This window comes from Monodelphis domestica, chromosome 3 (assembly GCF_027887165.1).
Source record: "Monodelphis domestica isolate mMonDom1 chromosome 3, mMonDom1.pri, whole genome shotgun sequence".
NCBI lineage: Eukaryota > Metazoa > Chordata > Mammalia > Didelphimorphia > Didelphidae > Monodelphis > Monodelphis domestica.
The window spans coordinates 493,335,888-493,363,658 of NC_077229.1; the positions used below are offsets into that span (position 1 = coordinate 493,335,888).

At 36.8% G+C, this 27,771-nt stretch overlaps 1 protein-coding gene across 1 annotated transcript in view; it reads left to right on the forward strand.

The window, feature by feature from the left end:
* Positions 1–27,771, forward strand: part of SCAMP1 (secretory carrier membrane protein 1) — a 150,462-nt gene that overhangs the window by 1,822 nt on the left and 120,869 nt on the right. The window contains exon 2 of the mRNA XM_007486437.3: positions 20,950–21,129. Coding sequence (XP_007486499.1) covers positions 21,073–21,129 — 57 coding nt within the window. The 5' untranslated portion in view covers positions 20,950–21,072. The remainder of the gene's footprint in view (positions 1–20,949; positions 21,130–27,771) is intronic.

Consider the following 27,771-nt stretch of genomic DNA (forward strand, 5'->3'; position numbering starts at 1 on the left):
TTAAGTGAAGGATTTAATATTTTGATCTGCAATCAGATACTAACAGTTTCTTTTTTTTTGCTGTGGTTAGCATTTTTAAATATGAGTTTGGGGTTATCTTGGAAACTTGTTTTGCTAATAATAGTTTAGTCTTTCAAAATTGATCACCTTACAATATTTTTATCACTATATATACACTGTTCTCCTGGTTCTGCTCACTTCACTTTGTATCAGTTCATAGAAATCTTTCCAGGTTTTCCTAAACTCATCCTATTAGTCATTTTTTATGATACAGCAGCTTTCCATTACAACCATATACCACAATTTGTTCAGCTATTCACCAAAGGAAGGACATCTCCTCAGTTTCCAATTCTTTGACACTTCAAAATGAGCTGCCAAAAATATTTTTGTACAAATAGGCCCTTTCCCCCCGTCTCTAACTCTTTGGGATACAGACCCAGTAGTAGTATTGCTGGGTCAAAAAGTATGCATAGTTTTATGATCCATTGGGAATGGTTCCAAATTGCTCTCCAGAATGGTTGTATCAGTTCACAATTCCACAAACTGTGTATTAATGTCCCAGTTTTTCCACATCCCCTCCAACATTTATGATTTTCCTTTTTGATCATAATAGCCAATTGTATAGCTGTGAGGTAGTATTTCAGAGTTGTTTTAATCTGTATTTTCTCTAATCAATTTGGAACATTTTTTTTCATATGACAATAGTTTTAATTTCTTCATCTGAGCCTGTTCATATCATTTGACCATTTATCAATTGGGGAATGTTTTATATTCTTATAAATTTGACTTTTCTATATATTTGATAAATGAGGCCTTTGTCAGAGATACTTGCTATAAAATTTCCTCCCCTCCAATTTGTTGTTTCCTTTTTAATCTTGGTTGCATTTATTTTGTTTGTACAAAATCTTTTTAACTTGATGTAATCAAAATTATCCCTTTCATTTTTTGTTATGGTCTTTTTTTAGTCACAAATACTTCCCTTGGCCCCAAGTCTGACAGTTATTTTTTCCCCATTCCCCTAATTTGTTTATGATATTCCCCTTTATTTGTAGATCAAGTCCCTATTTTAACATTATCTTGGTATATGGATTGAGATGTTAATCTATGCCTAGTTTCTGCCATATTATTTTTTCATTTTCTCAGCAGTTTTGTCAAATAGTATAGCTTGGTCTTTGGGTTTATTGAACACTATGTGATTGATCATTAACCATTATGTGTGCAGATTTCCTAATCTAATCCACTACTCTATTTCTTTACTAGTACTAGAATATTTTGATGATGACTACTTTATGATATAGTTTGAGATGTTATGGCTAGGCTGCCTTTCATCATATTTTTCATTAATCCCCTTGATCTTCTTGACCTTTGCCTTTCCATATGAATTTTTTATTATTTTTCTTCTAGGAAATATTTTTTGGGTAGGTGGATTGGAATGACAATGAATAGGTAAAATAATTTAGGTAGATTGTCATTTTTATTATATTGGCTCAGCCTATCCACGAGTAATTAATATTATTCTAGTTGTTTAAGTCTGGTTTTATTTGCATGAAAATTGTTTTGTAATTGTGCTTATATAGCTTCTGGGTTTATTTTATAAGGATACCCTTCGGTATTTTATATTGTCTACAGTTCTTTTATTTTATTTCTTTGCTTTGCAAATCTTTTTTTTTTTCCATTTGAATTAGTTTATTTAGTCAATTTAGAACATTATTCCTTGGTTACAATAATCACATTATTTACCTCCCTTCCTCTCCTCCACTCACCCTTCCTGCAGCCAACCCACAATTTCATTGAGTATTACTTGTGTCTTTGATCAGAATCTATTTCCATGTTGTTGATGTTTACACTAGGATGTTCATTTAGAGTCTACATCCCCAACCATATCCCTTCGACCGAAGTATTAAAGCAGTTGTTTTGCTTCGGTATTTTTACTCTCATAGTTTTTCCTCTGAATGTGGATAGTGGTTTTTCTTGTAGATTCCTCCAGGTTTTTCAGGATCACAGCATTGCCACTAATGGAAAAGTCCATTACATTTGATTGTACCACAGTGTATCAGTCTCTGTTTACAATGTTCTCCTGGTTCTGCTCCTCTCACTCTGCATCACTTCCTGGAGGTTGTTCCAGTCTCCATGGAACTCCTCCCCTTTATTATTCCTTTGAGCACAATACTATTCCATCACTAACATAAACCACAATTTGTTCAGCCATTCCCCAATTGAAGGGCATCCCCTTGTTTTCCAATTTTTGGCCACCACAAAGAGTGCAGCTATGAATATTCTTGTACAAGTATTTTTCCTTATTATCTCTTTGGGGTACAAACCCAGCAGTGCTATGGCTAGATCAAAGGGCAGACAGTCCTTTATCGCCCTTTGGGCATAGTTCCAAATTGCCCTCCAGAATGGTTGGATCAATTCAACTCCACCAGCAATGCATTAATGTCCCTACTTTGCCACATCCCCTTCAGCATTCATTACTTTCCTTTGCTGTCATTTTAGCCAATCTGCTAGGTGTGAGGTGAGTCTACAGTTATTTTAAATGAAATTTCTTTTTCTGCCTCTTGCTGTGGAACTTTGTTGGTGGTAAATAAAAATACTGATGATTTTTGTGGGTTTATTTTTTATCCTACAACTTTGCTGAAGTTAATTGTTTCTATTAGTTTTGGGGTTGATTCTCTGGGATTCTTTATATATACCAGCATACTATCTGCAAAGAGTGATAGTTTTGTTTTCTCATTGCCTATTCTAATGCCTTCAATTTCTTTTTCTGCTCTTATTGCTATAGCTAGTGTTTCCAGTACAATATTAAATAGCTGATAATAATGGGCACTCTGGCTTCACCTCTGATTTTATTAGAAGGATTCTAGTTTTTCCTTATTACAGATAAAGCTTGCTGATGGTTTTAGAGAGATGCTACTTGTCACTTTAAGGAAAACTCCTTTTATTCCAGTGTTTTCTAATGTTTTTATAAAGAATGAGTATTGTATTTTGTCAAAGAATTTTCCTGCATCTACTGAGATAATCATATGGCTTCTGTTGACTTTGTTATTGATTTGGTCAATTTTGCTGATATTTTCCCTAATATTGGACCTTCCCTGTATTCCTGGTATAAAACCAACCTGGTCACGGTATGAGATTCTTGTGATACAAAGCTGTAATTTTCTTGCTGGTGTTTTGTTTGAAAATTTTGCATTAATATTCATTAGGGAGATTGGTGTATAGTTTTCTTTCTCTGTTTTAACTCTTTCTGATTTATGTACAAGTAGCAACTTATACAAATTTGTACATTATAGTTAAACTATAAACTTAAAGGAAAATTCTAATAAGTGGTGTGACAGAGCTTCAGTAACTTAAGCCAAATTTGTTCTCTTAATACTTCAAATATAATGTTTTGCAAAGGAAATGCTTTTTAGAAGAGAGCCTTTACTGTTATATTTCATTTTATTGTGTCAAATACTTTTTTGTTATAATAATAATAACTGACATTTAAACAGTGTCTTAGGTTTACAAAGTGCTATAAAAACATCTCTTTTTTGTCTCAGGACAATTCTATGAGGCAGGTACCACAAGAATCATTATTTTCATTTAAGAGAGTATTGAAGCTAAAATCAAATCAACAAGTTAATTGTTAAACATTTATTATGTGTCCAGCACTGAACTAGGGAATGGGAATACAAATAAAGTAAAAAGAAAGACAGTCCCTGCCTTCAAGGAATTTAAATTCATATCAGGGAAGACAACTCACAAAAGGCTGAAAAAGGGTGGGATTGGGCAAGGGGAAGAAAGGTGGGTAGAGCAGAAAAAGAATTCCGATTTAGGAGACAGAATTCAGAGGATAAAGCATTGGGGACAGTAAGTGAAAAGGCACAGAAATTAGAGATGTAGGACTGAGAATGAACAACAGTAGCAAGACCAGTTTGTCTGGATCATAGTGTATGTGATTAAAAAAAAAAATTCAGAGCGACAAGTATGAGATGGGAGAGGCAAGTAACTAGGCTGAAGTTCATTTTAAAAAATCCAAACTCCCAGAAAAGGACAACGAGGAAGGTGAAGGTCCTTGAGTCTTTCTTATATGAGTATTTATTGAAGAAACTGGGGCTATTTAGTGTGGGTAAGAGAAGAGTCAGAAGGTACATAATAGCCATCTTCAAGTATCTGAAAGGGCTGACAAGAAGAAGAAATATTAGACTTTTCTCTCTGGCCCAAGGGTGAAAGTAGGAGCAATGGGCTGGAGTTGCAAAAAGGGAAATGGATATTTGATGCTGGAAAAAATCTTCAGGGTGGAATGGACTGCTTCAGGACCTTCCTTTTTTGGAAGTCATCAATCGAGAGGCTATTAAAACCTCTTACATCTAACTATCTGTTAGGTGTGTTATAGGGAAGATTCTTTTTAGTTGCAGGATACAGGAAATAGCTGCTGAGGTCCCTCCTAACTCCAAAATTCTGTGATTCTGTTCTTTGAGCCCCTCACATTGGGAGAAAGGCAGATGCCTCCAAAGAAGGGAATCTTCAACTCCCTGAACTGGGGAATTGACTGATAGCTAACAAACTAGCATCGCCCAATGACCTCTCTTAAAATGGAGCTAGGAATTAATATTTACAAAGCAGGACTAGGAAAGAGAAGAAAAGTGATACAACCAGGAATGTTACAAGGGTTGTTTAGGTGTTTTATCAGGAAGGACAGAGGGGGCAGCTGGGTGGCTCAGTGGATTGAGAGTCAGGCCTAGAGATGGGAAGTCCTAGGTTCAAATATAGCCTCAGACACTTCTCAGCTGTGTGACCCTGGGCAAGTCACTTGACCCCCATTGCGTAGTCCTTACCTCTCTTCTACCTTGGAGCCAATATACAGTATTGATTCTAAGATGGAAGGTAAGGGTTTAAAAAAAAAAAGGAAGAAAGGACAGAGTCTTGTTCAGGTGGACCTGATGGGTTTCCAACCCCTAAGGTAACAGGCAGCTAGGAAACTGGAAGTGACTAGTCTAGAAGCTTTCTAGTATGGAAGATCCAGATAGAAAGAGGTTATAGAAAAGGACAGAGAATAAATAAGGAATTTCAGGCAAGAAAAGGGAACGAGGACTGGGGGACTCTGTTGTATAGAGAAAGGCTAGGCCAGAAAAACTATAAGTTTTTCTATTCAAGAACATGAGATATTAGTACAACAGTCACAATTGTACAATACAAGATTTCTGGCAACAATATAAAATAAGAGTGAAAAGGCTGAGCTTCCCATATGATGATGAGTCTAAAAATGTTGTCGAAAAATGAGTCTAAAAAATGTTGACATGCCTCCTGTATTTCACATTTATTATTGTTGTTGTCTTTCTGGGTTGGTCTATAAATACTTGTGAGGTACACTCCCCCCCCCATTGTTTTTCACTGTTTTGTGAACAAATACTGTTCATACTCTTTTGTCAACTTTCACCCTATTAAAACATTGTCCAAATATTGTCCAGGCATGTGTGACAGTTTTTATGAATATATGCATTTATTCATGAAATAGTTAGTAGACCAGTTTGACTGGAATTTAGAATGTGGGAAGGGAAAGTAATATGAAATAAGGCTGAGGTGGTTGGCTGAAGCTAGGTTACCAAGAGCCTAAGTACCAGGCTGATATGTTTGCATTTTACTCTAGGAAATAGGAACATACTGATGGTTTTTTTTTTTAAAGCATGACACAATCAATTTTGCACATAAGAACAATTCTTTTGAAAACCCCATAAAGTAATGATTGGAGAGAAGAATCTGGAGACAGGGAGTCCAATTAAGAGATTATTATAATAGTCTAATGGTGTTGATGGGGATAGAAGCTATAAGGATAAAATTAACAGGACTTGAGAACTGTTTGGATATGAAAGGAAAAAGGGAACATTATACTTTCAAGATGTACAAATCTGGGTGTCTGGAGATAGCAGATAAGGGCATTAGGAGGTGAGGCAGGATGAGGGGCAAAGACGATGATGATGTAAGTGGATTGGATCTCATTTAGGAAACTGTTATTGCTTTCAGTTACTCACATCAATGGGAAAATGGATTCAGTAAAGTATTAAAGCCCTCTAAATATAAAATTATATAGTATTCAGGAGGCTTTAATGTCCTAATGGTCAGGTTTTGTAATGGTACCACGTATATATGAGATAAATGAATATTCCTTTTTATTTCCATTCAATAATTGACAGAAGTTTGTCATTCCTAAATTTTCTAAAATTCTATTCTATTCCTTCCTTCCTTCCTTCCTTCCTTCCTTCCTTCCTTCCTTCCTTCCTTCCTTCCTTCCTTCCTTCCTTCCTTCCTTTCTTCCTTCCTTCCTTCCTTCCTTCCTCTCTTCATGGTTCACTCTTTGAATTTAGAGTTTATTTTGCATATGGCTTTTATTCCTCCTCCCCTTCTATATCCTTGTTCCCTCCTGTTTTGCCATTGATTTGGATTATTTCTATACTAAGTTCTTTGTGTGTTTGTGTGTGCGTTCAGTCAGTTAATAAACATTAAGTACTTACTATGTGCTACTGTGTTAAGGATTGATGATAGAAAGAAAAGCAAAGGACAGCTTCTGCTCTTAAGGAGTTCAAAGTCTAATGAGTGAGACAACATTCAAACAACTGTGTATAAAGAAAGTATAGAAAGGTTAAATTGGAGATAATTGGTGTAGGGAAGGAACTAGAGTTCTTTTGACTGGTTCAGATGGAACTGAGGTTTAAGTAATATATTCTCCCTCCCCATACTTCCTCCTTGTTTCTATATTCTTCTCCTTGCTCACAGTGAGATAGTAAGTTCCCTCACTCAGTGTATTTCATTTTCCTTCCTTTTCTCCTTTTAAGATTTCAGAACATAATCGAACCATTTCCAAGTTCTCTCATTTAATTCCCTCTATGATTCCCGATGACAGAGTTCTGCGGGAACATTTGTATCATGTCCTCCTATTAGAATATAAGGACATCATCTCTGCATAGACCATTCTAATTGCTCACTTTTATTTACTATTTTTTATGTTTTTCTTGATTCCTGTGTTAAAAGTCTTAATTTTTAAAACTCAGTTCTAGTCTTTTATTCAGTAATGCTTAGAAATCTTTTATCTATATCATTGAAAATCTATCTTCTCCCACCTTAAGAAAATTCTTAGTTTTGCTGGATAAATTATTCTCAGTTGTAAGATTGAATATTTTGTCTTTTGGAATACCATAATCCATGCTTTAAATTCACACAGCGGTAGCTACTAAATTGCATGTGATTCTGATTGTGGATCCTCAGTGTTTGAACTTTTTCTTTTTGGCTGCTTCTAGTACTTTTTCTTTGACTTGCAAGTCATAGATTTGGCTACTATGTTCCTGGTAGTTTTAATTTTGAGGGGTTTTTTTTTTGAGAGAATCACAGATTCTTTCTATTTTTACTTTGTCTTCTGGTTCTAACAGATCTGTGTAGCTTTCACTGGTGATTTCTTGAAATATGATATCCAGTCTTTCTGTTCATGACTTTCAGGTATCCAGTGATTCTTAAATTATCTTTCCTAGTCTTATTTTCCAAGACAATTGTTTTAGAAATGAGATACCTTACTTCACTTTCATTTTTTCCATCATTTTATTTTTATTTTGCCATAGCAACTCATCAATCCATTTTTTAAAAGGAAGGTTTTAAAGTTTTTTTCCTGGACCTTGGTTTACTTATTTCTATGAATGCCATATACGGAGACTGGCAAAATGATGGAATAAGAGGAAACAGTACAACTCAGTTCTCTCTCACAATCATAACTACTCCAACAAAGACCAAAGAACATCAAACTGAGAAGAAACAGCTTACATTTTGAAGAAAGGATACTTGGTCAGAGGCTTTCACATCACTAACTCCTACAAGTAACAGAGTTGCTGAGAAGTGGTTAGGATTGAGGTTGGTAATGGTAGGTTTTCAGAGCACTGAGATGGTAGAGTGGATAGAATGTCAGGCCTGGAATCAGGAAGACATTAGTTCAAAACCAGTCTCAGATATATACTAGTTGTGTGACCCTGGGCAAGCCACTTAACCTTGTTGGCCTGAATTTTTTCATCTGTAAAATGAGCTGGAGGAGAAAACGACAAACCACTCTAGTTTCTTTGCCAAGAATACCCCAAATGGGGTCATGAAAAGTTAAGACACGAAAGAACAACAACAACAATAGCATATTAGATAGAAATGCTTAGCTATAAGTTTTGTTTCTGGCTCTATGGCTTTTATAAATTGTCCTCAATGCTGGAAATTATTTCCCTTTTCATCTCTGTGTCTTGGAATTGTTATGAAACTCTTAGAATCTATCCCTTGCAAAGAAAAATGTATTCTGCAAGATCATTGGCTTCCAGTTGCCTAATTCTGGTCTTTAGAGGGTGGTTTTCCTTTTCAGTTTGGTCTATCCTGCTTTTCGTGGCTTCCAGCTGTTTCTCCAATTGGGAGTTCTTGTCTTTTAAACTGTTATTTTCTCTTTGAACTATTTCCCACTTTTCTTGCCAGAAGGCTTCCATCATTTTTATAAGCTCCAATTTAAATTATTCAAGAGCTTATGGACAATTTCCATTTTTTGGGAAGGTTTTGGTGCATTTATTTGAATTTCCTCCTCTTTTTCCTCTGTAGCCTGGGTTTTTCCTCCATAAAAAATTTCCAGGGTCAATGCTTTCTTTTTGTTTTTCTTGGAGGGAGGTTGTTGTTCCTGGGCACAATTTGTCATCACTGTGGAGGTTTTTCCTTCCCTTTTCAGTCAGAAATCTAAGTGAGATGGGCAGGCTCTCTGTGTATGGAGTTAAGGAGCAAGGATTTTGCCTGAGGCAAGCTTTCGAATCTCCGCAGCTTCTGCTGTCTTTCTCTGTGCTATCTTCCTGCGAGCGCCCACAGTCTGCCTTCTTTAGCCTGCTGGGGTTTCAGGTGTAGCTGCTCTCAGGGGTAGGTCTTTGGTAGTCTTGGTCAGCTCCCAAGGACCTAGAGGGGCCCCTGGCTCCCGCTAGAAGTGCCCCTCGCTCACTCGCTGATTCTGGCATGAGCTGGCTCTGGCTCTGGCTCTGTAGGTGGGGTGGGGGAGGGTAGATCAGCTCGCATTTTGGTGGGAGCTTTTTCACTCCTCTATAGAATGGAAATGTCGAAATCCCATGTACCTTCAATGCTGCATCCAACTGTAGAGTCCCTTCATTCTTATGAATTTGTTTTTTTTTTTGTCTTTTGAGGTAGTCTATATTGGTGGGTGCTGAGGAGAGGACAAGACTAGTGTCTAGACTGCCGCCATGTTTACCTGGAAGAGTCAATATATTCTGACAGATACTAGCAAGAATGGAATCCCTTGGGTTGGAATGGACAGAAAAGGGATATGAAAAACAGATTAGGGGTAACTCTTTGTGTAATTTTTTGAAACTGATTTCTGGTGTTTTAACACATGTAACTCAAATTTGGACTGTTATTTCTACTTTGATGAGAAGATGGAGGAAAAGTTTAGTACAGTAGCTCTGACTACCACTGTCATGATAAAAGATTTTAAATCATGTAGACACTCCCAGGGCTAAAAGGGAGAGACTATGACTGATCAAATTTACTGAGGAGGATGGTGACTCTCTCTCTCTCTTTCCATCCATCTTTTCTGTCTCTCTTCCTTCCATGGAAGGCCAGTTTCTATTCCTGTTTTCTTATTTTTTAAATTTATGTTTAAACCTTCTATTTTAATTAGTACCACAAGAGTCAGAGGTATGTTGTACACAGTATCAGCAATTTTATACAATAATCTACTGTGAATGACTTCGCTGTTCCCAGCAATGCAATGATCAAGCCGATTGAGGACTTATGAAGAGAAATGCTATCCACCTCCAGAGAAGGAACTGATGTGTCTGAATGCGGATCAAAACATACTTTAAAAAACTTTCTTTTTTTGGGGGGTCTGTTATCTTTCACAATATAACTAATATGGATATATGTTTTCCATGACTGCACATGTGTAGATTATAGCAAATTTTGCTTGCCATCTCTGTGAGTAGGGAAAGAAAAAAGGGAGGGAATTTGGAGCTGAAAATTTCAAAAAGAGAATGTTTAAAAAATTTTATGTGTAATTGGGAAAAAATAAAGTATTTTTTGTTTAAATTTAAACATTATTTTATTTGGTCAATTTCAAACATTATTCATTGAATACAAAAATCATTTTCCTTTCCTCCCTCCCCTCCCGCCACCCTTCCCATAGCTGACGATAGCTGACGCGCAATTCCACTAAGTATCACATGTGTCCTTGTTCCGAACCCATTTCCATGTTGTTGGTATTTGTGCTAGGATGTTCATTTAGAGTCTCCATCTCCAATCATATCCCCTTGGCCCCTGTATTCCAGCAGTTTTCTTTCTTTGATTTTTTTTTTGTTCCCACAGTTTGTCCTCTGCTTGTGGACAGAGTTTTTTCTCATAGTTCCCTGTAGGTTGTTCAGGGACATTGCATTGACACCAATGGAGAAGTCCATTACATTCGATTGTACCACAGTGTATCAGTCTTTGTGTACAATGTTTTCCTGGTTCTGCTCTTTTTGCTCTGCTTCACTTCCTGGAGGTTGTTCTAGTCCCCATGGAATTCGTCCACTTTATTATTCCTTTGAGCACAATAGTATTCCATCACCAACATATACCACAATTTGTTCAGCCATTCCCCAATTGAAGGGCAGACCCTCATTTTCCAGTTTTTTGCCACCACAAAGAGTGCAACTATGAATATTCTTGTACAAGTCTTTTTCCTTATTATCTCTTTGAGGTACAAACCCAGCAATGCTATGGCTGGGTAATAAGGTAGGCAGTCTTTTATTGCCCTTTGGGCATAGTTCCAAATTGCCCTCCAAAATGGTTGGATCAATTCATAACTTCACCAGCAAGACATACATCCCCTCCAACATTCCTTACTTTCCATAGCTGTCATGTTAGCCAATCTGCTAGGTGTGAGGTGATACCTTAGAGTTGTTTTGATTTGCATCTCTCTGATTATCAGAGATTTAGAACACTTTTTCATGTGCTTATTAATAGTTTTTATTTCTTTAACCAAAAACTGCCTATTCATGTCCCTTGCCCATTTGTCAATTGGAGAATGGCTTGATTTTTTTGTACAATTGATTTAGCTCTTTAAAAATTTGAGTAATTAAACCATTGTCAGAGGTTTTTGTTATGAAGATTGTTTTCCAATTTGTTGCTTCCCTTCTGATTTTACTTACATTGGTTTTGTTTGTACAAAAGCTTTTTAATTTGATGTAGTCAAAATTATTTATTTTACATTTTGTCGCTCTTTCTATGTCTTGCTTGGCTTTAAAATCTTTCCCTTCCCAAAGGTCTGACATGTATACTATTCCGTGTTCACATAATTTACTTATTGTTTCCTTCTTTACGTTCAAGTCATTCACCCATTCTGAGTTTATCTTGGTGTAGGGTGTGAGGTGTTGATCCAAACCTAATCTCTCCCACACTGTCTTCCAATTTTCCTAGCAGTTTTTATTAAACAGTGGATTTTTGTCCCAAAAGCTGGGGTCTTTGGGTTTTTCATAGACTGTCTTGCTGAGGTCACTTATCCCAAGTCTATTCCATTGATCCTCCTTTCTGTCTCTTAGCCAATACCAAATTGTTTTGACGACTGCTGCTTTGTAATATAGTTTGAGATCTGGGACTGCAAGGCCCCTTTCCTTTGTATTTTTTTTTCATTATTTCCCTGGATATCCTTGATCCTTTGTTCTTCCAAGTGAACTTTGTTATGGTTTTTTCTAGTTTAATAAAAAAGATTTTTGGAAGTTCAATGGGTATGGCACTAAATAAGCAAATAAGTTTGGGTAGGATGGTCATTTTTATTATATTGGCTTGTCCTACCCATGAGCAGTTAATGTTTTTCCAATTGCTCAAATCTAGTTTAGTTGTGTGGAGAGTGTTTTGTATTTGTATTCATATAATTCCTGTGTTTGTCTCGGCAGATAGATTCCTAAGTATTTTATATTGTCTAAGGTGATTTTGAATGGAATTTCTCTTTCTAATTCCTACTGCTGAGATGTGTTAGAGATATATAGAAATGCTGATGACTTGTGTGGGTTTATTTTGTATCCTGCAACTTTGCTAAAGTTGTTGATTATTTCGATTAGCTTTTTGGTTGAATCTCTAGGATTCTTTAAGTAGACCATCATGTCATTGTCAAAGAGCAATAACTTGGTCTCCCCCTTGCCTATTTTGATGCCTTCAATTTATTTTTCTTCTTTAATTGCTACTGCTAGTGTTTCTAGTACAATGTTAAATAGTAGAGGTGATAATGGGCATCCTTGTTTCACTCCTGATCTTATTGGGAATGCATCTAGTTTATCCCCATTGCAGATGATGTTGGCTGATGGTTTTAGATGTATACTGTTTATTATTTTTAGGAAAGACCCTTCTATTCCTATACTTTCTAGTGTTTTTTAATAGAAACGGGTGTTGTATTTTGTCAAAGGCTTTTTCTGCATCTATTGAGATAATCATGTGATTTTTGTTGGTTTGCTTGTTGATATGGTCAATTATGTGGATGGTTTTCCTGATATTGAATCATCCTTGCATTCCTGGTATAAATCCTACCAGATCAAAGTGAATAACCCTCATGATGACTTGCTGGAGTCTTTTTGCTAGTATCCTATTTAAGATTTTTGCATCTATGTTCATTAAGATTAGTCTGTAGTTTTCTTTCTCTGTTTTTGACCTGCCTGGCTTTTGGATCAGTATCATATTTGTGTGATAAAATGAATTTGTTAGAACTCCCTCTTTGCTTATTACGGCAAATAGTTTGTATAGTATTGGAATTAGCTGTTCTTTGAATGTTTGATAGACTTCACTTGTGAATCCATCAGGCCCTGGGAATTTTTTCTTTGTGAGTTCTTTGATGGCCTGTTCAATTTCTTTTTCTGATATGGGATTGTTTAAGAATTCTATTTCTTCTTCTATTAATCTAGGCATTTATATTTTTTAAATATTCATCCATATTACCTAGATTGGCATATTTATTGCCATATAATTGGGAAAAATAGTTTTTAATGATTGCCTTAATTTCCTCTTCATTGGAGATAAGTTCTCCTTTTCCATCCCTAATACTGTTAATTTGATTTTCATCTTTCCTCTTTTTTATTAGATTGACCAGTATTTTGTCTATTTTGTTTGTTTTTTTAAAATACCAGCTTCTAGTCTTATTTATTAGTTCAATAGTTCTATCACTTTCAATTTTATTAATTTCTCCCTTAATTTTTAGGATCTCTAATTTGGTTTTCTTCTGGGGATTTTTAATTTGTTCGCTTTCAAGTTTTTTGATTTGCATGTCCAATTCATTGATCTCTACCTCACTAATCTGTTAATATATGAACTCAAGGATATAAATTTTTTCCCTGGGTACTGCTTTGGCTGCATCTCATAGAGTTTGAAAGGATGACTCATCATTGTCATTTTCTTCAATGAAATTATTGTTTCTATGATTTGTTCTCTAACTAGTCGATTTTGGAGAATCATATTATTTAATTTCCAATTAGTTTTTGATTTAGCTCTCCACGTACCCTTACTGATCATTATTTTTATTGCCTTATGATTTGAAAAGGTTGCATGTATTATTTCTGCTTTTCTGCAGTTGTATGCCATGTTTTTATGACCTAGTATATGGTCAATCTTCGTGAATGTGTCATGTGCTGCTGAAAAGAAGGTGTATTCCTTTTTGTCTCTATTTTTCTCCATATATCTAGTAACTCTAATTTTTCTAAGATTTCATTTACCTCTTTTACCTCTGTCTTATTTATTTCTTGATTTGATTTATCTAAATTTTATAGTGGTAGGTTCAGGTCTCCCACTAGTACAGTTTTACTATGTATTTCCTCCTTGAATTCTACTAGTTTCTCCATTAGAAATTTAGGTGCTATACCATTTGGTGCATACATGTTGATATTTCCTCATTATCTATACTCCCTTTTATCAGGATGTATTTACCTTCCTCATCCCTTTTAATCAGGCCTATTTTTATTTTGGCTTTGTCAGATAGCATGATTGCAACTCCTGCCTTCTTTCTGTCATTTGAGGCCCAATAGGTCTTGCTCCATCCATTAATTCTGACCTTGTGAGTATCTACTCGCCTCATGTGTGTTTCTTATAGACAACATATGGTAGGATTTTGGATTCGAATCTATTCTGCTATTTGTCTACCTTTTATGGGTGTGTTCATCCCATTCACATTCAAAGTTATGATTGTCACTTGTGAATTCCCTAGCATTTTGATATCCTCTCATAGTTCTGACCTTTCTTCTTGTGCTATATCCTTTTAAACCTGTGGTTTACTTTTAGTCAATCCCCCTCTTCCCTTACCTTGATATGCTTCCCTTTCTGTCCCCTCCCTTTTTGTTCCTTTCTTGTTATTTAGGGTCTGTTAAGTACCCTCCTCCCTCTCCTTCTCTCCCCTTTTTTATTTTTTGAGCTCCCTACCCCTAGACCCCTTTAGTTTCCCCTTTTTCTTTACCCTGTTGGATAAGATAGACTTCAAGATCCCAATGGTTCTAGATACTCTTCCCTCTCAGAATTGATTTATCTGAGAGTAATATTTGGGTATCACGTATTAGCACTCTCTTCCTCTTCCTCTTCTAAGAGTATTCTTCCCCTCCCCTTCCCATGTGTATCTTTGTGTGACAAAGATTATTTTATTTCTTCAAGTATCTCTTAGTACCATCATCGATTCCCCTCACCCTTTCCCCCCATATCATTTTATAGTCTTTAATGCCCCATTCTTTTCTTATGAATGATTCTTCTATTTACTATAAAAATGAAAACATCTTTGAGTTACAATTAACATTTTCCCCATATATTAATATATATAATTTGATCTAATTGTAGCCCTTAAAGAAGCGAGTTTGAATAAAAAAAAGAAAAAAATTCTCCTTTTCCCTCTTTCATATTCACTTTTTCATGTTTATCTTGATCTTTGTGTTTGGATCTCAAACTTTCCACTTAGTTTGGGTCTTTTCCTTACAAATACTTGGAAATCTTCTATTTTGTTGAATGCCCATACTTTCCCCTAGAAGTATATAGTTAGTTTTGATTGATAGATGATTCTTGGTTGAAGATCCAGTTCTCTTGCCTTTCTGAATATCGTGTTCTAGGCCTTGAGGTCTTTTCGTGTTGAAGATTCCAGGTCTTGTGTGATCCTGATTGGTGCTCCTTTGTATCTGAATTGTTTCTTTTTTGGCTTCTTGCAGGATTCTCTCCTTAGCTTGAAAGCTCTGGAATTTGGCAATTACAATTTTTTTGCGGATTTAGTGTAGAGGGTATTCTTTCAATGCCAATTTTGCCTCCTTGGATGACCTCTTATAGTATGGTGTCAAGGTTCCTGTTTATTTCTGGCTTTTCAGGTAGACCAATGATTCTTAAATTGTCTCTCCTTCCTCTGTTTTCATCTTCTGTCACCTTGTTAGGGAGATATTTTATGCTTCCTTCTATTGTATCAGTCTTTTGAACTTGCTTTATTAATTCTTGCTGTTTTGCAAGATCATTGGTTCCCAGTTGCTCAATTCTGGTCCCTAAGGCCTGGTTTTCTGTCATAATCTTTTGATTTTTCTGCTTTAATCTTTTGGCATTCAGCTATGATTTCTTCAATTTTTTTTAACCATTTCCCACTTCTCTTTCCAGAGGGCTTCCATCTTTTTGATGATAAGCTCCATTTGAGACTCTTCCAGGGCTTGTGGACAATTTCCGTTTTTTGTTTTTTTTTCGGTTTTGCCTTTGTTTGAGTTTTGTCCAGTATTTTCCCTGTAGCTTGGGTTTTTCCTCCATAAAAATTATCGAGGGTCACAGCTTTCTTTTTAGATTGTTTGGAGGGATTTTGAGGCTCCTGTGCACAATTAACCATTTTTTTCTGGATGTTTTCCGTTCCCTCTTTGTCAGAAATCAGAGTCAGCTGGGCAGGTTCTTTGTGTATGGAGTTAATGAGCAGAGGCAGGCTCTCGGTTCTCCGCAGTCCTTTGTGGCTTTTCTCAGTGCCTCCCTCCCAGGGGCGCACAGGATCTGTGGTCTTTTGCCCGCCTGGTTTTCTGGTCTAGCTGCTTTTGGAGGTGGGTCCCCTGTGGTCCTAGTCAATTCCCAAGGACCCAGAAGTGTCCCCTGCTTGTTCCAGTGGCACTCCTCGCTCACTCCCTGGCTCGGGTGGGCACATTGGCTCTGGGCACCTGAGGTCTGTGCTCTCTCATGAGTTGGGGTTTTCTGCCTAGCTACCTTCAGGGGTGGGGCCCCTGCTGTCCTAGTCAGCTCCCAAGGATGCAGATGTGCCCTCTCCTCACTCAAGAGGTGCTCCTTGCTCATTTATCTTGGCATGTGCAGGTCCTGGCTCTGGCTCTATAGGTGGGGGTGGGGGAGTGTGGATCGGCTTACATTTGGGTGGAAGTCTTTTCACCCTCTTATATACTGGTAAAGCCCCAATCCCACGCACCTTCAATGCTGCGCCACACTTTACAGCTCCTCTGCTCCTCTGAAAATGATTCTTAAGCTCTTTTGGGGTAGTCCTTGTCGGGGTGTTCTGGGAGGCGTACATAAGTCATGTTTAGACTGCCACCATGCTTACCTGGAAGTCCAAAATGAAATATTTTTTAAAAACTCTGTTTCACAAATGTTCCTGGTTGTGTCCTTTGTTATTTGTGAAGGGGAAGGCAGAAGGAAGGGAAAAAGTGACTAGCAGAGAATGAGAGCCAGATAAAGGAACAGAGAAAAAGGGCCTATTCTTTCTGAATGTAAGAGCAGAAGTTCTTCCCTCAACTATGGCTTCAAGAGCTAAAAGAGAATTTTATTGATATAGATTTCCAATTTTTTATGAATATCCTTCCAAAGTAGGGAACACTGATCTATCTTATCCCAGGAACTGGTGATGGGGAGTAGGCATCGTTGAGTCACATTGCCCTACCCAGTTGTTTTCCCACTCAAGAAAGTAAAAAAAAAAAACAAAAACCCTCTCCATAAGGCTGAAAGTGGGTGTGGTGACTAGAGAAGTTTGTGAGAGGGGGAAGGAAAGTAATTGGACATATCCATATTCCATTGGCAGAGTCCAAACCTTAACAGACTAGTGACTTTGTTTAACTCCCTTCAAAGTTTGTTCAAAGTTATAGGTCTTATTCAAGTCCCTTCCTGATCCTCATCTTGATAGTACTTCTCTCTTTTCCTCCATATTATTTTGTACTCACTTTTTACATGTTTTGTATTTACTTAACTGTATATTTATTATTTCCCCAAAATGAATCTTAAGTTCTTTGGTGTAGTAGGAACTTTTTCAGATTTTTATCATTTTATTCCTAGTATTTTGCTCAGTTCTGGGGACTTACTACAAAATGAGTTAATTATCTGTTTGTTGAATATTACTTGATAATGGATAATGGTTTTAATTTGAAGTCAGATCTTGCTTATTGTCAAGCCTTTGTACTGAACAAAAGGGATCAACATACCATAACCATTGGTGAGAAACAAGCGTTAAGGAGACATTAATATAAAGCAAAGAATGCTGCTCTTGGAGTTAGGAACTCTGGGTTCAAATTTTCCCTTTGCTACTTACTATCTATAAGATCTTGGGCAAATTACTTCTGTGTCTGGTGTCTGGACCCCAATTTCCTCATCCATGAAATGAGTGGGTTGTACTAGATGAACTCTCAGGTATCATCCAACTCTTAATCTTTGAGTCTATACATTTTTTAAATATTATAGGCCATCTCTACCTTTACCAGCCCTGCACTCATCATATTTAAATTTTGAAGTTGACTAAAGGTCACCTTACGTAATTATCTTGTTTTAGATTTGAGGAAACTTGTACTTGAAGAGATTAAAGAACTGGCTTAGCCTCACATAGGTAGCAAAAGGCAAAGCTGAGATTCAAACCCAAAGAACTCAAAGAGTTCTTTTGACTGTCTTTTTTTCCTACCTTCAACATAATGGGAGTTAAAAATATAGCTTGTGCTTTCATGATGCTACAATTTCTTCTAACTAATATGCCTTCTCTATTAAAATCTATATAGTAGATGATGTTTTAAAGGGAAATCTAGGTGGCATTCTGGATAGAACATTATATTTAAGAGTCTAGAATGTTTGAGTTCAAATATGGCCTTATATACTTACTACTTGTGTGATCTGGGGTAAGTCACTCAATCTTAGTTAGCCTGTTTCCTTACCTAGAGGATAATAATAACATTTATATTATAGGGTTGTTTTGAGTATCTGAAGAAAGAATATACGTAAAATGCTTTGCTAACCTTAAAGTATTATATCAGTGTTATTTAATTGCCACTGATATTCATTCATTTAAGATGAGCAAACAATAGCTACATCAGAAACAAAAAAAGAAAAGCAAGTACCATGAATTTGTGGCCACGTGGTGGTCTAGGTTAGGCAATGAGACAGTTGGAATAGTGCATGCTGCTGATATTTTTCTGCCTCTCTCTACTTGGAGGTACACAGTATTTCTTCCTCCTCACTTAGCTGCCAGAGAGAGCAAGAGATTTTGTCTGTTTGTGCCTTTTTAATGCATATTCAGCTCTGGCTCAGCAGCCAATTAAAAAAGCTTTCATCAAAATGCAGTGAGTCAACAGAACAGTCAGTGGATATTTGGGCATGGTTTGATTGGAGCACCTCTGTAAGAGGATTCACCAAGGCTCCTCATGGTTTGCTACTACGTAGAGCATGACCTACTAGCATGATCTAAACAGTGGACTCTAATTTTAAGTATAAGAATGAATTCCTTTTTTTGTGACATAGAAATAACATTTATTATTCATCACAAGTTCCATATCAATATGTAACTAGTACATGGGACAGACCTAGTTGAAATACACATCGAAGTTTCCTATAATTGACTGAAATGTCCAATATTATTTCCAACTTCTGTCATATTTGCTCCATTACACAAGTGAGGAGAAAATATTTTATTTTTTGGATAGCTTTGCCTTTTGGATAGCATAATGACAATTGAGGCCTGACAAAACTTGGTTTTAGTTATATGATTTACCTTGTGGGAAATCATGGAAATCTTTAGATTATATCAATTTTAGTAGCATGTGCTTAGTTTTAGATTTATTTTCAATCCTGTACATTTTGTAAAATTGTTTTTATAAATGCTCTTATGTTTCTTTCTAGTGTATTTAAATGAATGTAGATAAAAAAGTTTGGTTTTGCAAAAGTAAGAAATTTGGAAAACATTTTTAAAAAGGAAAACTATTGTGTAGATGTATGCCCTTTCAAATAATCGATAAAAATAAAACTTTACTTTGGCATTTCCAGAAACATACTTATTTATGTTTTTTATCATTCATTTTTCTCTTTCTTAAATTCTTCTGTAGGAATTTAGTTTCTTTTTAGTATAGTGTGTCAAATTCATCTGAAAAGTAATATTTGTATAATTCTACAGTCTTTTAGTTATTTTGATCAAAAGCACTATTACTACTATGGACAAATAATGGAGTGAACTTTGTATAGATTATGCTGTTTCTTTTTTTTTTTCTTGTTGGTCAGTTGTCTCTATTTGTGACCTCAAGGTACATAGTACATCTGTACTATCCATGGGGTTTTCTTGGCAAAGATACTGGAACTGTTTGCCATTTCCTTTTCTAGTGGATTAAGGCAAAGAGAGATTCTTGCCTAGGGTCACACATCTAGTAAGTGTCTGAGGTCACATTTGAACTCAGGTCTTCCTGACTGGAGGCCCAGTGCTCTTATTCATTTGAGCTACCTAGCTGCCCAAAGTATATGCATATTACTTGGATGTTAATATTGTATGAGCAGATTGGATTTTGTTATAAATAAATGGGATCTGGTGCATGTCATCAGCTTATTTGGCTGATGCAACTGCTTCACATGGCGGAAGATGCTAGAGAACTGATGCTGGGAAAATTGGGATGATGAGGAAGGAAATGCCTTGTAGAGAATGAGGAGCATAGATATTCGATAACTGCTTCTTATCTGCAGACCACATGGTGAATGTGAGGCTCTCTGACCGACTTTAGAGATATTAAAAAGGCCTATCAGCTTTAGTGACTTTCTGATCTCATTCAGGAAAATGAACTCTAGGAATCTGGGAATCAGTATTTAGGCTGGGGTTCCAGAGGCAATGAAGAACCAATTGAATCAGTGCCTCAGGGAGCAAGGAATAGTCTTTGGGAGGGATCTTCTGGACCATAGCCCAGCTGAAAGATTAACATGGCAGTTGTCACATCTGGGTATGAACTTGATGAGACCAATGCAATGGAGGAACTGATCTAATTTTTGAACCTAGTTCACCACTGAATATGGCAAAGTATGACTTGGAGGTATCAGTGAAACTGTTTGTATGTTTTTTACTGTTATACTTTGAAGCAAATATGTCTTTGGAAAGGCTGCCTGATGTTAAGTAGAAACTGGGGTGCTAGTCACCAACCCCTAACAAAGGGGAGAGCACAACTGGTGGGGGCTGGCCCATAATAGCAGAGGAGAGGCATTCCAACCTTTCATAACTCCTTTATGGTACATTGACGGAAGATATAGCAACTGGCCTCTGGGAGAGAGAGCCAAAGAATACTATATATTTTATAAATTTTGCATTTCAAAAAGGAAAGAAAAAACATGATCTCAACTCTTTAAGAAGGAACTTGTTTTTAAATCAGGGCTTCTTAACTTTTTTGTGTGTCATAGATCCTTTTGGTAGACTGGTGAGGCCTATGGACGGCTTAAAATAATGCTTTAAAATGTGTAAATACACAGGACTACAAATGACACCAATTATACAATTATATAAAATATAATTATAATTTTTTTTAAAAAAACAAGTTCACAGACTTGAGGATAAGAACCTTTGTCTTAAATCCTCTTATGCCCCAACCATATGAATAACATTTTTGTGAAGTGTAATGGCTGGTTGTCATCTATATAATGCAGTCACTTAATCTTTTCCCCACCAGAATGAGCCCTACCTTATGACAATGAAAAACAATCATGTATTTTCTTTTCTTATTCCAGGGATGCCATCATCTCCTCTAACCCTTAATGAAGGGTAGCCACTGGCCGACTTGAATTCATCTTGGAAAAAGGTCACATCATCTCATAAGAAGTGAAGAGCATCAGTAACAACTCTTGTTAGACATGTCCCTTTATGTTTCTGACACATTTGTGAGCCCAGACCTCTGCAATCCCTTTGAGGTAAGATAAATAAATTCCTCTTAATGATTAATTCTATTTACTGATTGTGAGTTACACCTTGAAGTAGGGTACACAGTGTGAAATTAAGGTATAGCCACTTCTCAGATGACACAATTTACATTGGTCAGATAAGTGGAAAACAAACATGGACTCGGCATTAGGAACAATTAGTTTTAAAAAGTTCTCCAAGACTAGGGATATATGAGTTGAAGTTGGTTGTGAATAGAAGTCTTAGTTTCGAAACTGTTCATTGTTCTGTGGTTTCTTAATGATATTTATTGCATGTTTGCTGTGAATCATTTCTGAGTCAAGACACTCTACAACCTACATCAATAATGTTATCTTCAGTTAGCTTTTGAAACCCCTTCCAGCCAAACCAAGTCTCTCTCTCTCTCTCTCTCTTTCTCGCTATAGTATATATATATATATATACTATAGCTCCTGAAATTTTGCTTATGTTGTTCCCTCTCATTTTTTCCAGTTACTCAAATTCTTTTTTTTTTTAATTTAAAATTTTTAATTTTTTTTAACATTATTTTATTTGGTCATTTCCAAACATTATTCATTGGAAACAAAGATCATTTTCTTTTCTTCCCTCCCCGCCTCCCACCACCTCTCCCATAGCCGACCAGTTACTCATTTCTACTCATATATTAATCGCTGCTTCTCCATAGAGCCTTCCAGACCAACTTGTTTCCTACCATCTAATTCCTAAAGTACCAATCAGTCATTTGACAATTAATCCAATACTCCCTTGGGAGATTTCAAGCATTGCTGCATTTGTCTAAAACCTGGAAATAAAAATCACAGGCTTTAGAAACTATATTACCAAGTATGTGATGATTAATTATACAAAATAGCAATACTAATTTCAACTCCTATTTGGAGAGTGCTTTACTGTTTACATGGTGCTGTCTTTTCATGAATCCTGTGAAGTAGGTAGCACAATTCTGCTTGGCATTTCAAAGTTGGAAGGGCCCTCCAGGTCAATTCCTTGCCTGTTACCTAAATCCCTTCTTCTGACATTGGAACACCTTCAGTGAGCAGGGATGGAGGAAAATTTACTTTCTGATATGGAAGTCCTTTTGAGTTTTGGACTGTATATTTAAGTCGATCTAATTATGAGATGAAGAGGCAGCTAGGTAGTTCAGTGGATAGAGCCCTGGGCCTGGAATCAGGAAGACCTGAGTTCAAATCTAACCCTAGACACTTTCTACCTTCATGACCTTTGTAATATTTATTGGGAAAGGAAATGGGATTGGAAAAATGGGAATAAATGGGAGGTTTGTAGCAGGGTATGAAGGAGAGAGAGGAGAGAGGGTATATTGCTTGGAGAGGCAAGGGAGGGAGATGCCCCCCTGCTGAGAGGAAACAGCAGGGGTCCAATAAGGACTCTTTGTCCTGGAATGATTGAGCTGAAGTTCAGCTCCCTCTTATGACCAAAAATGATAGTCCACTTATCTGACTGTGAATTCAAATAACATAAAGTTTAATAACTAGTTGGGATTGGAGTTTTTCTCAGCTTCAGACCTGAGGCCAGGCCCCAGAGGCTGGCAGAGAGTTTGTCCCACTCCCGTCTACTCTTGTTGTTCTAATTAATAATCTTAGCAGTACACAGAAAGCAAACAGGAACAATTCTAACCTTTAGAAGCCTGTGTCTTCGGGCTGAACCAAGAAGAGCATGCCACTCCAGACTGGGCTGAACAAGCTCTACTCTCCTCCCACCCCAGGACCTCAGTCCATCCCCCCCCACCCCCACCCCAGGCAGGAAGCAAGAGCTAGTCACAAGACGCAACTGCCACTCCCAGTTGGCCCTTCCCCCACACCAACTGTTAGTCTAGTTTCCTTTCCACAATCGTCCCCTTTTTTTGTTGTGACCTTCCCAAGGTCACATATTTATATTAGAGTTACCAATTTACTAAATCTACTCTAAGGAATTCTTAGCAGGAAAATTTGGACAAGGGTAGTTTTGGGGTTTTACAATACTTTCAGTACAATAAATGTTGAACAAAGCTATTACAAGAAATTTGAATCTTGGTGCTAATACTACTTACTCTACGTCAAATAAAACTAATACCTTATTTACAGAAATTATTTACATATAATACAACAATATACATTGTTCCACATCATGATGTCAGTCAAATAGAAATATCTACTGATCTTTCTATTTGCCTAAGACCTAATGGAACTAACTATATACATATTTACATTTTGCATAAATACAATTTCAGACTCTTATTTATATAAACAAGGTCTCTCAATGTTAGTGATTTTGTGTTTTGTGTCTAATAGTGTTGTGTTGAATTAATACTTATCAAGTTTCTTCAGATTTTCACTTCTTGTGTTGACTGATGCATCTCTTCTTTCTTCCATGTTATGTAGTGATGCATGCTATTTCCCTAATATGTGAAATTACTTTTGTTTTATTATTTCAACACACTCAGTCTTACATATAAGTCTCATGTTCAATCTGTCCTCTTCTTATATAAACACATTTACAAAGTTCAAAGTCTTAGCTGTCCATTTCAGCTTTTCCTCTTTGTTTCTTTTCTCTAGCATCTTTTCTTGATGCTTTTCCTCTTGACTGGTTTAAAATCTTTTCCTCTGGGTTGCTTTTCCTCTGGGTTGCTTTTCCTCTGGGATGCTATTCCTCTGGGTTGCTTTTCCTCTGGGATGCTTTTCCTCTGGGTTGCTTTTCCTCTGGGCTGGGAAGTTGTCTTGAACATTATGTTTCACTATTATTTCTTTGTGTTGTACTTTTTATGTTAATCAGTTTTTGTTTTTATTTCTCAGCCCTATCTTTTGTCTAATTATCTTCTATGTCTGTTACAGTGATGTTGAACTTTTTCTGGTTTCATGTGGGAACAGTGAAACCATGAGTCTTTCCCTGCAACTTTTATAGCTGTTGGGGTAGTAAATAATACTTCATGTGGTCCACTCCATTTTATGTCTGTAGCCAATTTTCTATTGAAAATTTTTAAGTATACTATGTCTCCTGGTTTGATGTTGTGCAAATTGTAATCCAGGGTTACTGTTTGTTGTATCAAGCCCATTTCATGCAATTCTGCTCTTCTTGTCTGTAAAGCTTGTATATATTTTGTTAATTGACAGTCTCCACCTATCATGGCAATGTAAGCTGGTTTACAAGTCCTTCCTTGCCAAATTGTGTGTCCATATAGCATCTCAAATGAAGAGATGTGCAAATCTCCACTGGGTCGTGTTCTAAGATGGAACAGAACTAATGGCAGAATGTTTGTCCATTTTTGGTGTGTTTCTGTACAAAATTTTCCTATCAATGTTTTAATGTCTTTATTTAATCTTTCCACTTGCCCTGAACTTTGGGGATGATATGGTGTGTGGTATGTTGCTTGTATTCCTAGATTTTTATAAATTTCATTTAATATTGACTGAGTAAAGTGACTTCCATGGTCTGAGTTCAATTTTGAGGGAATCCCAAATCTAGGTATGATTTCTTTTAATAGGATTTTGACCACAAATGCTGCGTTGTTCTTTTTGGAAGGAAAAACTTCTGGCCATCTAGTCAGTCTGTTTATGATGACAAGGCAATACTTAAACCCTTTGTCTTTTGGCATATTGATAAAATCTATCTGTATGCATTCAAATGGAGTATATGCTAAGGGATGACCTCCTAAGCCTTTAATCTTATAAACTCCCTGATTGAATTGCATACAAATTTTACATTTTTGACAAATTTTTTATGGCATATGAGGATATTCCTGGTGCAGTCCAAAATCGTCTCACTGAATCGATTACAGCTTGGGTTACACAGTGTCCTTGCGCATGTATTGCATTGCACACATGATAAAATAAATTTTTAGGCAGGATGGGCTTGCCTAGTTGCGAAAACCATATTCCTCTTATTTGTTTTGCTCCTAAGTTCTTTATCCATGATTGAATTTCCTGCTCATTATAGGCATCAGTTAGATTGTCCTGTTCAACTATTGAGAAATTCAATACATGAAAAGGTCCTTCTCTAGCTCCAAATTTTGCTGTAATGTCAGCTCTATGGTTTCCTAAAGACACACGATCATTAGCCCCTGTGTGTGATCTATAGTGGATTATTGCCACTTTCTTGGGAAGTTGTACAGCCTCAAGAAGTTGCATTATTAGTTTGGCATATGCGATCTCTTTACCTGCACTTGTCAAAAATCCTCTATGTTTCCAAATTTCTGCAGTGGCATGAATTAGTGAAAATGCATACTGAGAATCTGTGTAAATATTGACCCGTTTATCTTTACCGATTTGCAAAGCATTTAATAAAGCAACTAGCTCTGCACCTTGAGCGCTCTAGTGCTTTGGTAAGGATGCATACCATAATGTTTCTGTTAGTGTTACTACTGCTGCTCCAGTATATCTTTCTCCGTTAACTATCCTGCTCGAACCATTAGTATACATTTCAATGTCGGATTATTCCAGGGGAGTGTCTTTTAAATCATTTCTTGGCTTTTCTACAACTGATATTGTTTCTTGGCAATTGTGTATGGGTTCCCTTTCTAACGGCAGATCTGGAATCAAGGATGCCAGATTCAATGGTTGGCAACGTTTTAAAGTGATGTTTTCGTTGCTTGCAACACAATTTCATATTGAGAAAGTCTTTGCTGTGTGAAAGCTTGTAAATGACATTTCTTCAATATGGATTCTAGTTGGTGTGCAGAGTAGACATTAAGTTTTGATCCTAATACCAAATCAGATGACTTTTGGATCATGGTTGCTGTGGCTGCGATTGCTCTCAAACAGGGAATCATTCCTTTCTCAATTATATCTAGCTGTGTACTATAATATGCCACTGGCCTAAAATTGGATCCTAAAGTTTCAACTAGCACTCCAGAAGCTATGCCTCTTGCTTCATGTACAAAGAGATGAAATTCTTTGTTGTAGTCTGAAATACCTAAGGCTGGAGCTGTTATGATTGCTTCTTTGAGCTGTGCCAAGGCTTGGAGATGCTCTTTCATTAGTTTCAAAGGTTCTGTGACTGTGTTTTTGGTTAAGTTCGTAAGGCATTTTGTTATTTGGCTATAGCCTGGGATCCATTGTCTACAGAAACCTGTCACTCCTAAAAAGGATCTCAGTTGTTTCTTAGTTTTTGGCACACTGAGTTTCAGTATGTCTTCTACTCTTTTCTTGGAAATTTTTCTCGTCCCCTTTTCCAAGATAAATCCTAGGTATTCCACTTTAGGCATGACCCATTGTAGTTATGTGACCTTTCTTATATAGCTCTAGGAGTTTTTTACTGTCCTGGTAACAAACTTTAGCAGATGGGGATGCAAGAAGAATGTCATCCACATAGTGCACAATTTTGCTTTCCTTGAATTGGATGTTCTGTACATCTTGTTGCAACATTTGGCAAAATGCGGTTGGGCTATCACAGAATTCCATTGGTAATCTTCCCCATGTTATCTGAGTCCCATTCCAAGTGAAAGCAAACTGTTAATCTAGTTTCCTTTCCACACCTTGCATAAGTCACTTAACTCTGATTGCCTAGTCCTTGCTGTTGTTTTGTCTTAGAATTGATATTAAGACAGAAGATAAAGGTTTAAAAAAAAAAAACTGAGTTCAAATCTGGTCTCAGACACTAGCTGTGTAAACTCTAGGCAAGTCATTTAACCTCTGTCTGCCTTAATCCACTGGGGAAGGAAATGGCAAACTTCTTCAGTATCTTTGCTAAGAAAACCCTATGGACACTATGGTGCATAGAGTCACAAGAGTCAGACATGACTGAACACATCATTAGATAAAGGGGTTCTTTCTTCTCTTGAGCCAAAATATGCTCCCATTAAACTTATATCAGTTAGTCTGATTCTCTGAAGCTACACAGCCTATCTTATACTTTACAACTATAATAGACACTTGATCACTTGCTCAATCAATCAACAAGTATTTATTAAGTGACTATTCTGTGCCAGATACTGTTGTAGATGCTAGGGGTACAAATACTGAGAATGAAAAAAACTCTAACCATACTCACTAAATAAATATTCAGTGATTAATAAATAAATTGCAACAAGGATAGGGTAAAAAACACAGGAACAAAGGGAGGTGACGATCACTATCAGAGATGAAGATTCCCCCACAAGTGAACAAGTGTTTATTAAGTATGTAGGTGCTTGGCTAAGCATTGCAGATTTAAAGAAAGGTAAAAACAGTCCCTGACTTCAAGGAGCTCCCAATCCAATAGAAGAGACAATATGCAAAAAAAAAAAAAAAGACTGGGGGGGGAGGAGGCAGCTGGGTGGCTCAGTGGATTGAGATTGAGAGCCAGGCCTAGAGACGGGAGGTCCTGGGTTCAAATCTGGCCTCAGACACTTCCCAGCTATGTGACCCTGGGCAAGTCACTTAATCCCCATTGCCTAGCCCTTACCACTCTTCTGCCTTGGAGTCAATATGGCTCTAAGATGGAAAGTAAGGGTTTAAAAAAAAAAGACTCTAAGGGAATTGACTACATCTTAGCTAAACTTTGCTGGGCCTCCTAGTGCCTATACCACAAAAGGTGCTTAATGAATTAATGGTTTCTTGAATGAGCTGAAATGATGCTACCAATAGGGAAAGGTCATATTACCAAACATGTCTCAGGAGCATAAGGCACTGTGCTGGTCTTTTTCTGCCTGCTTGAACTCTGAA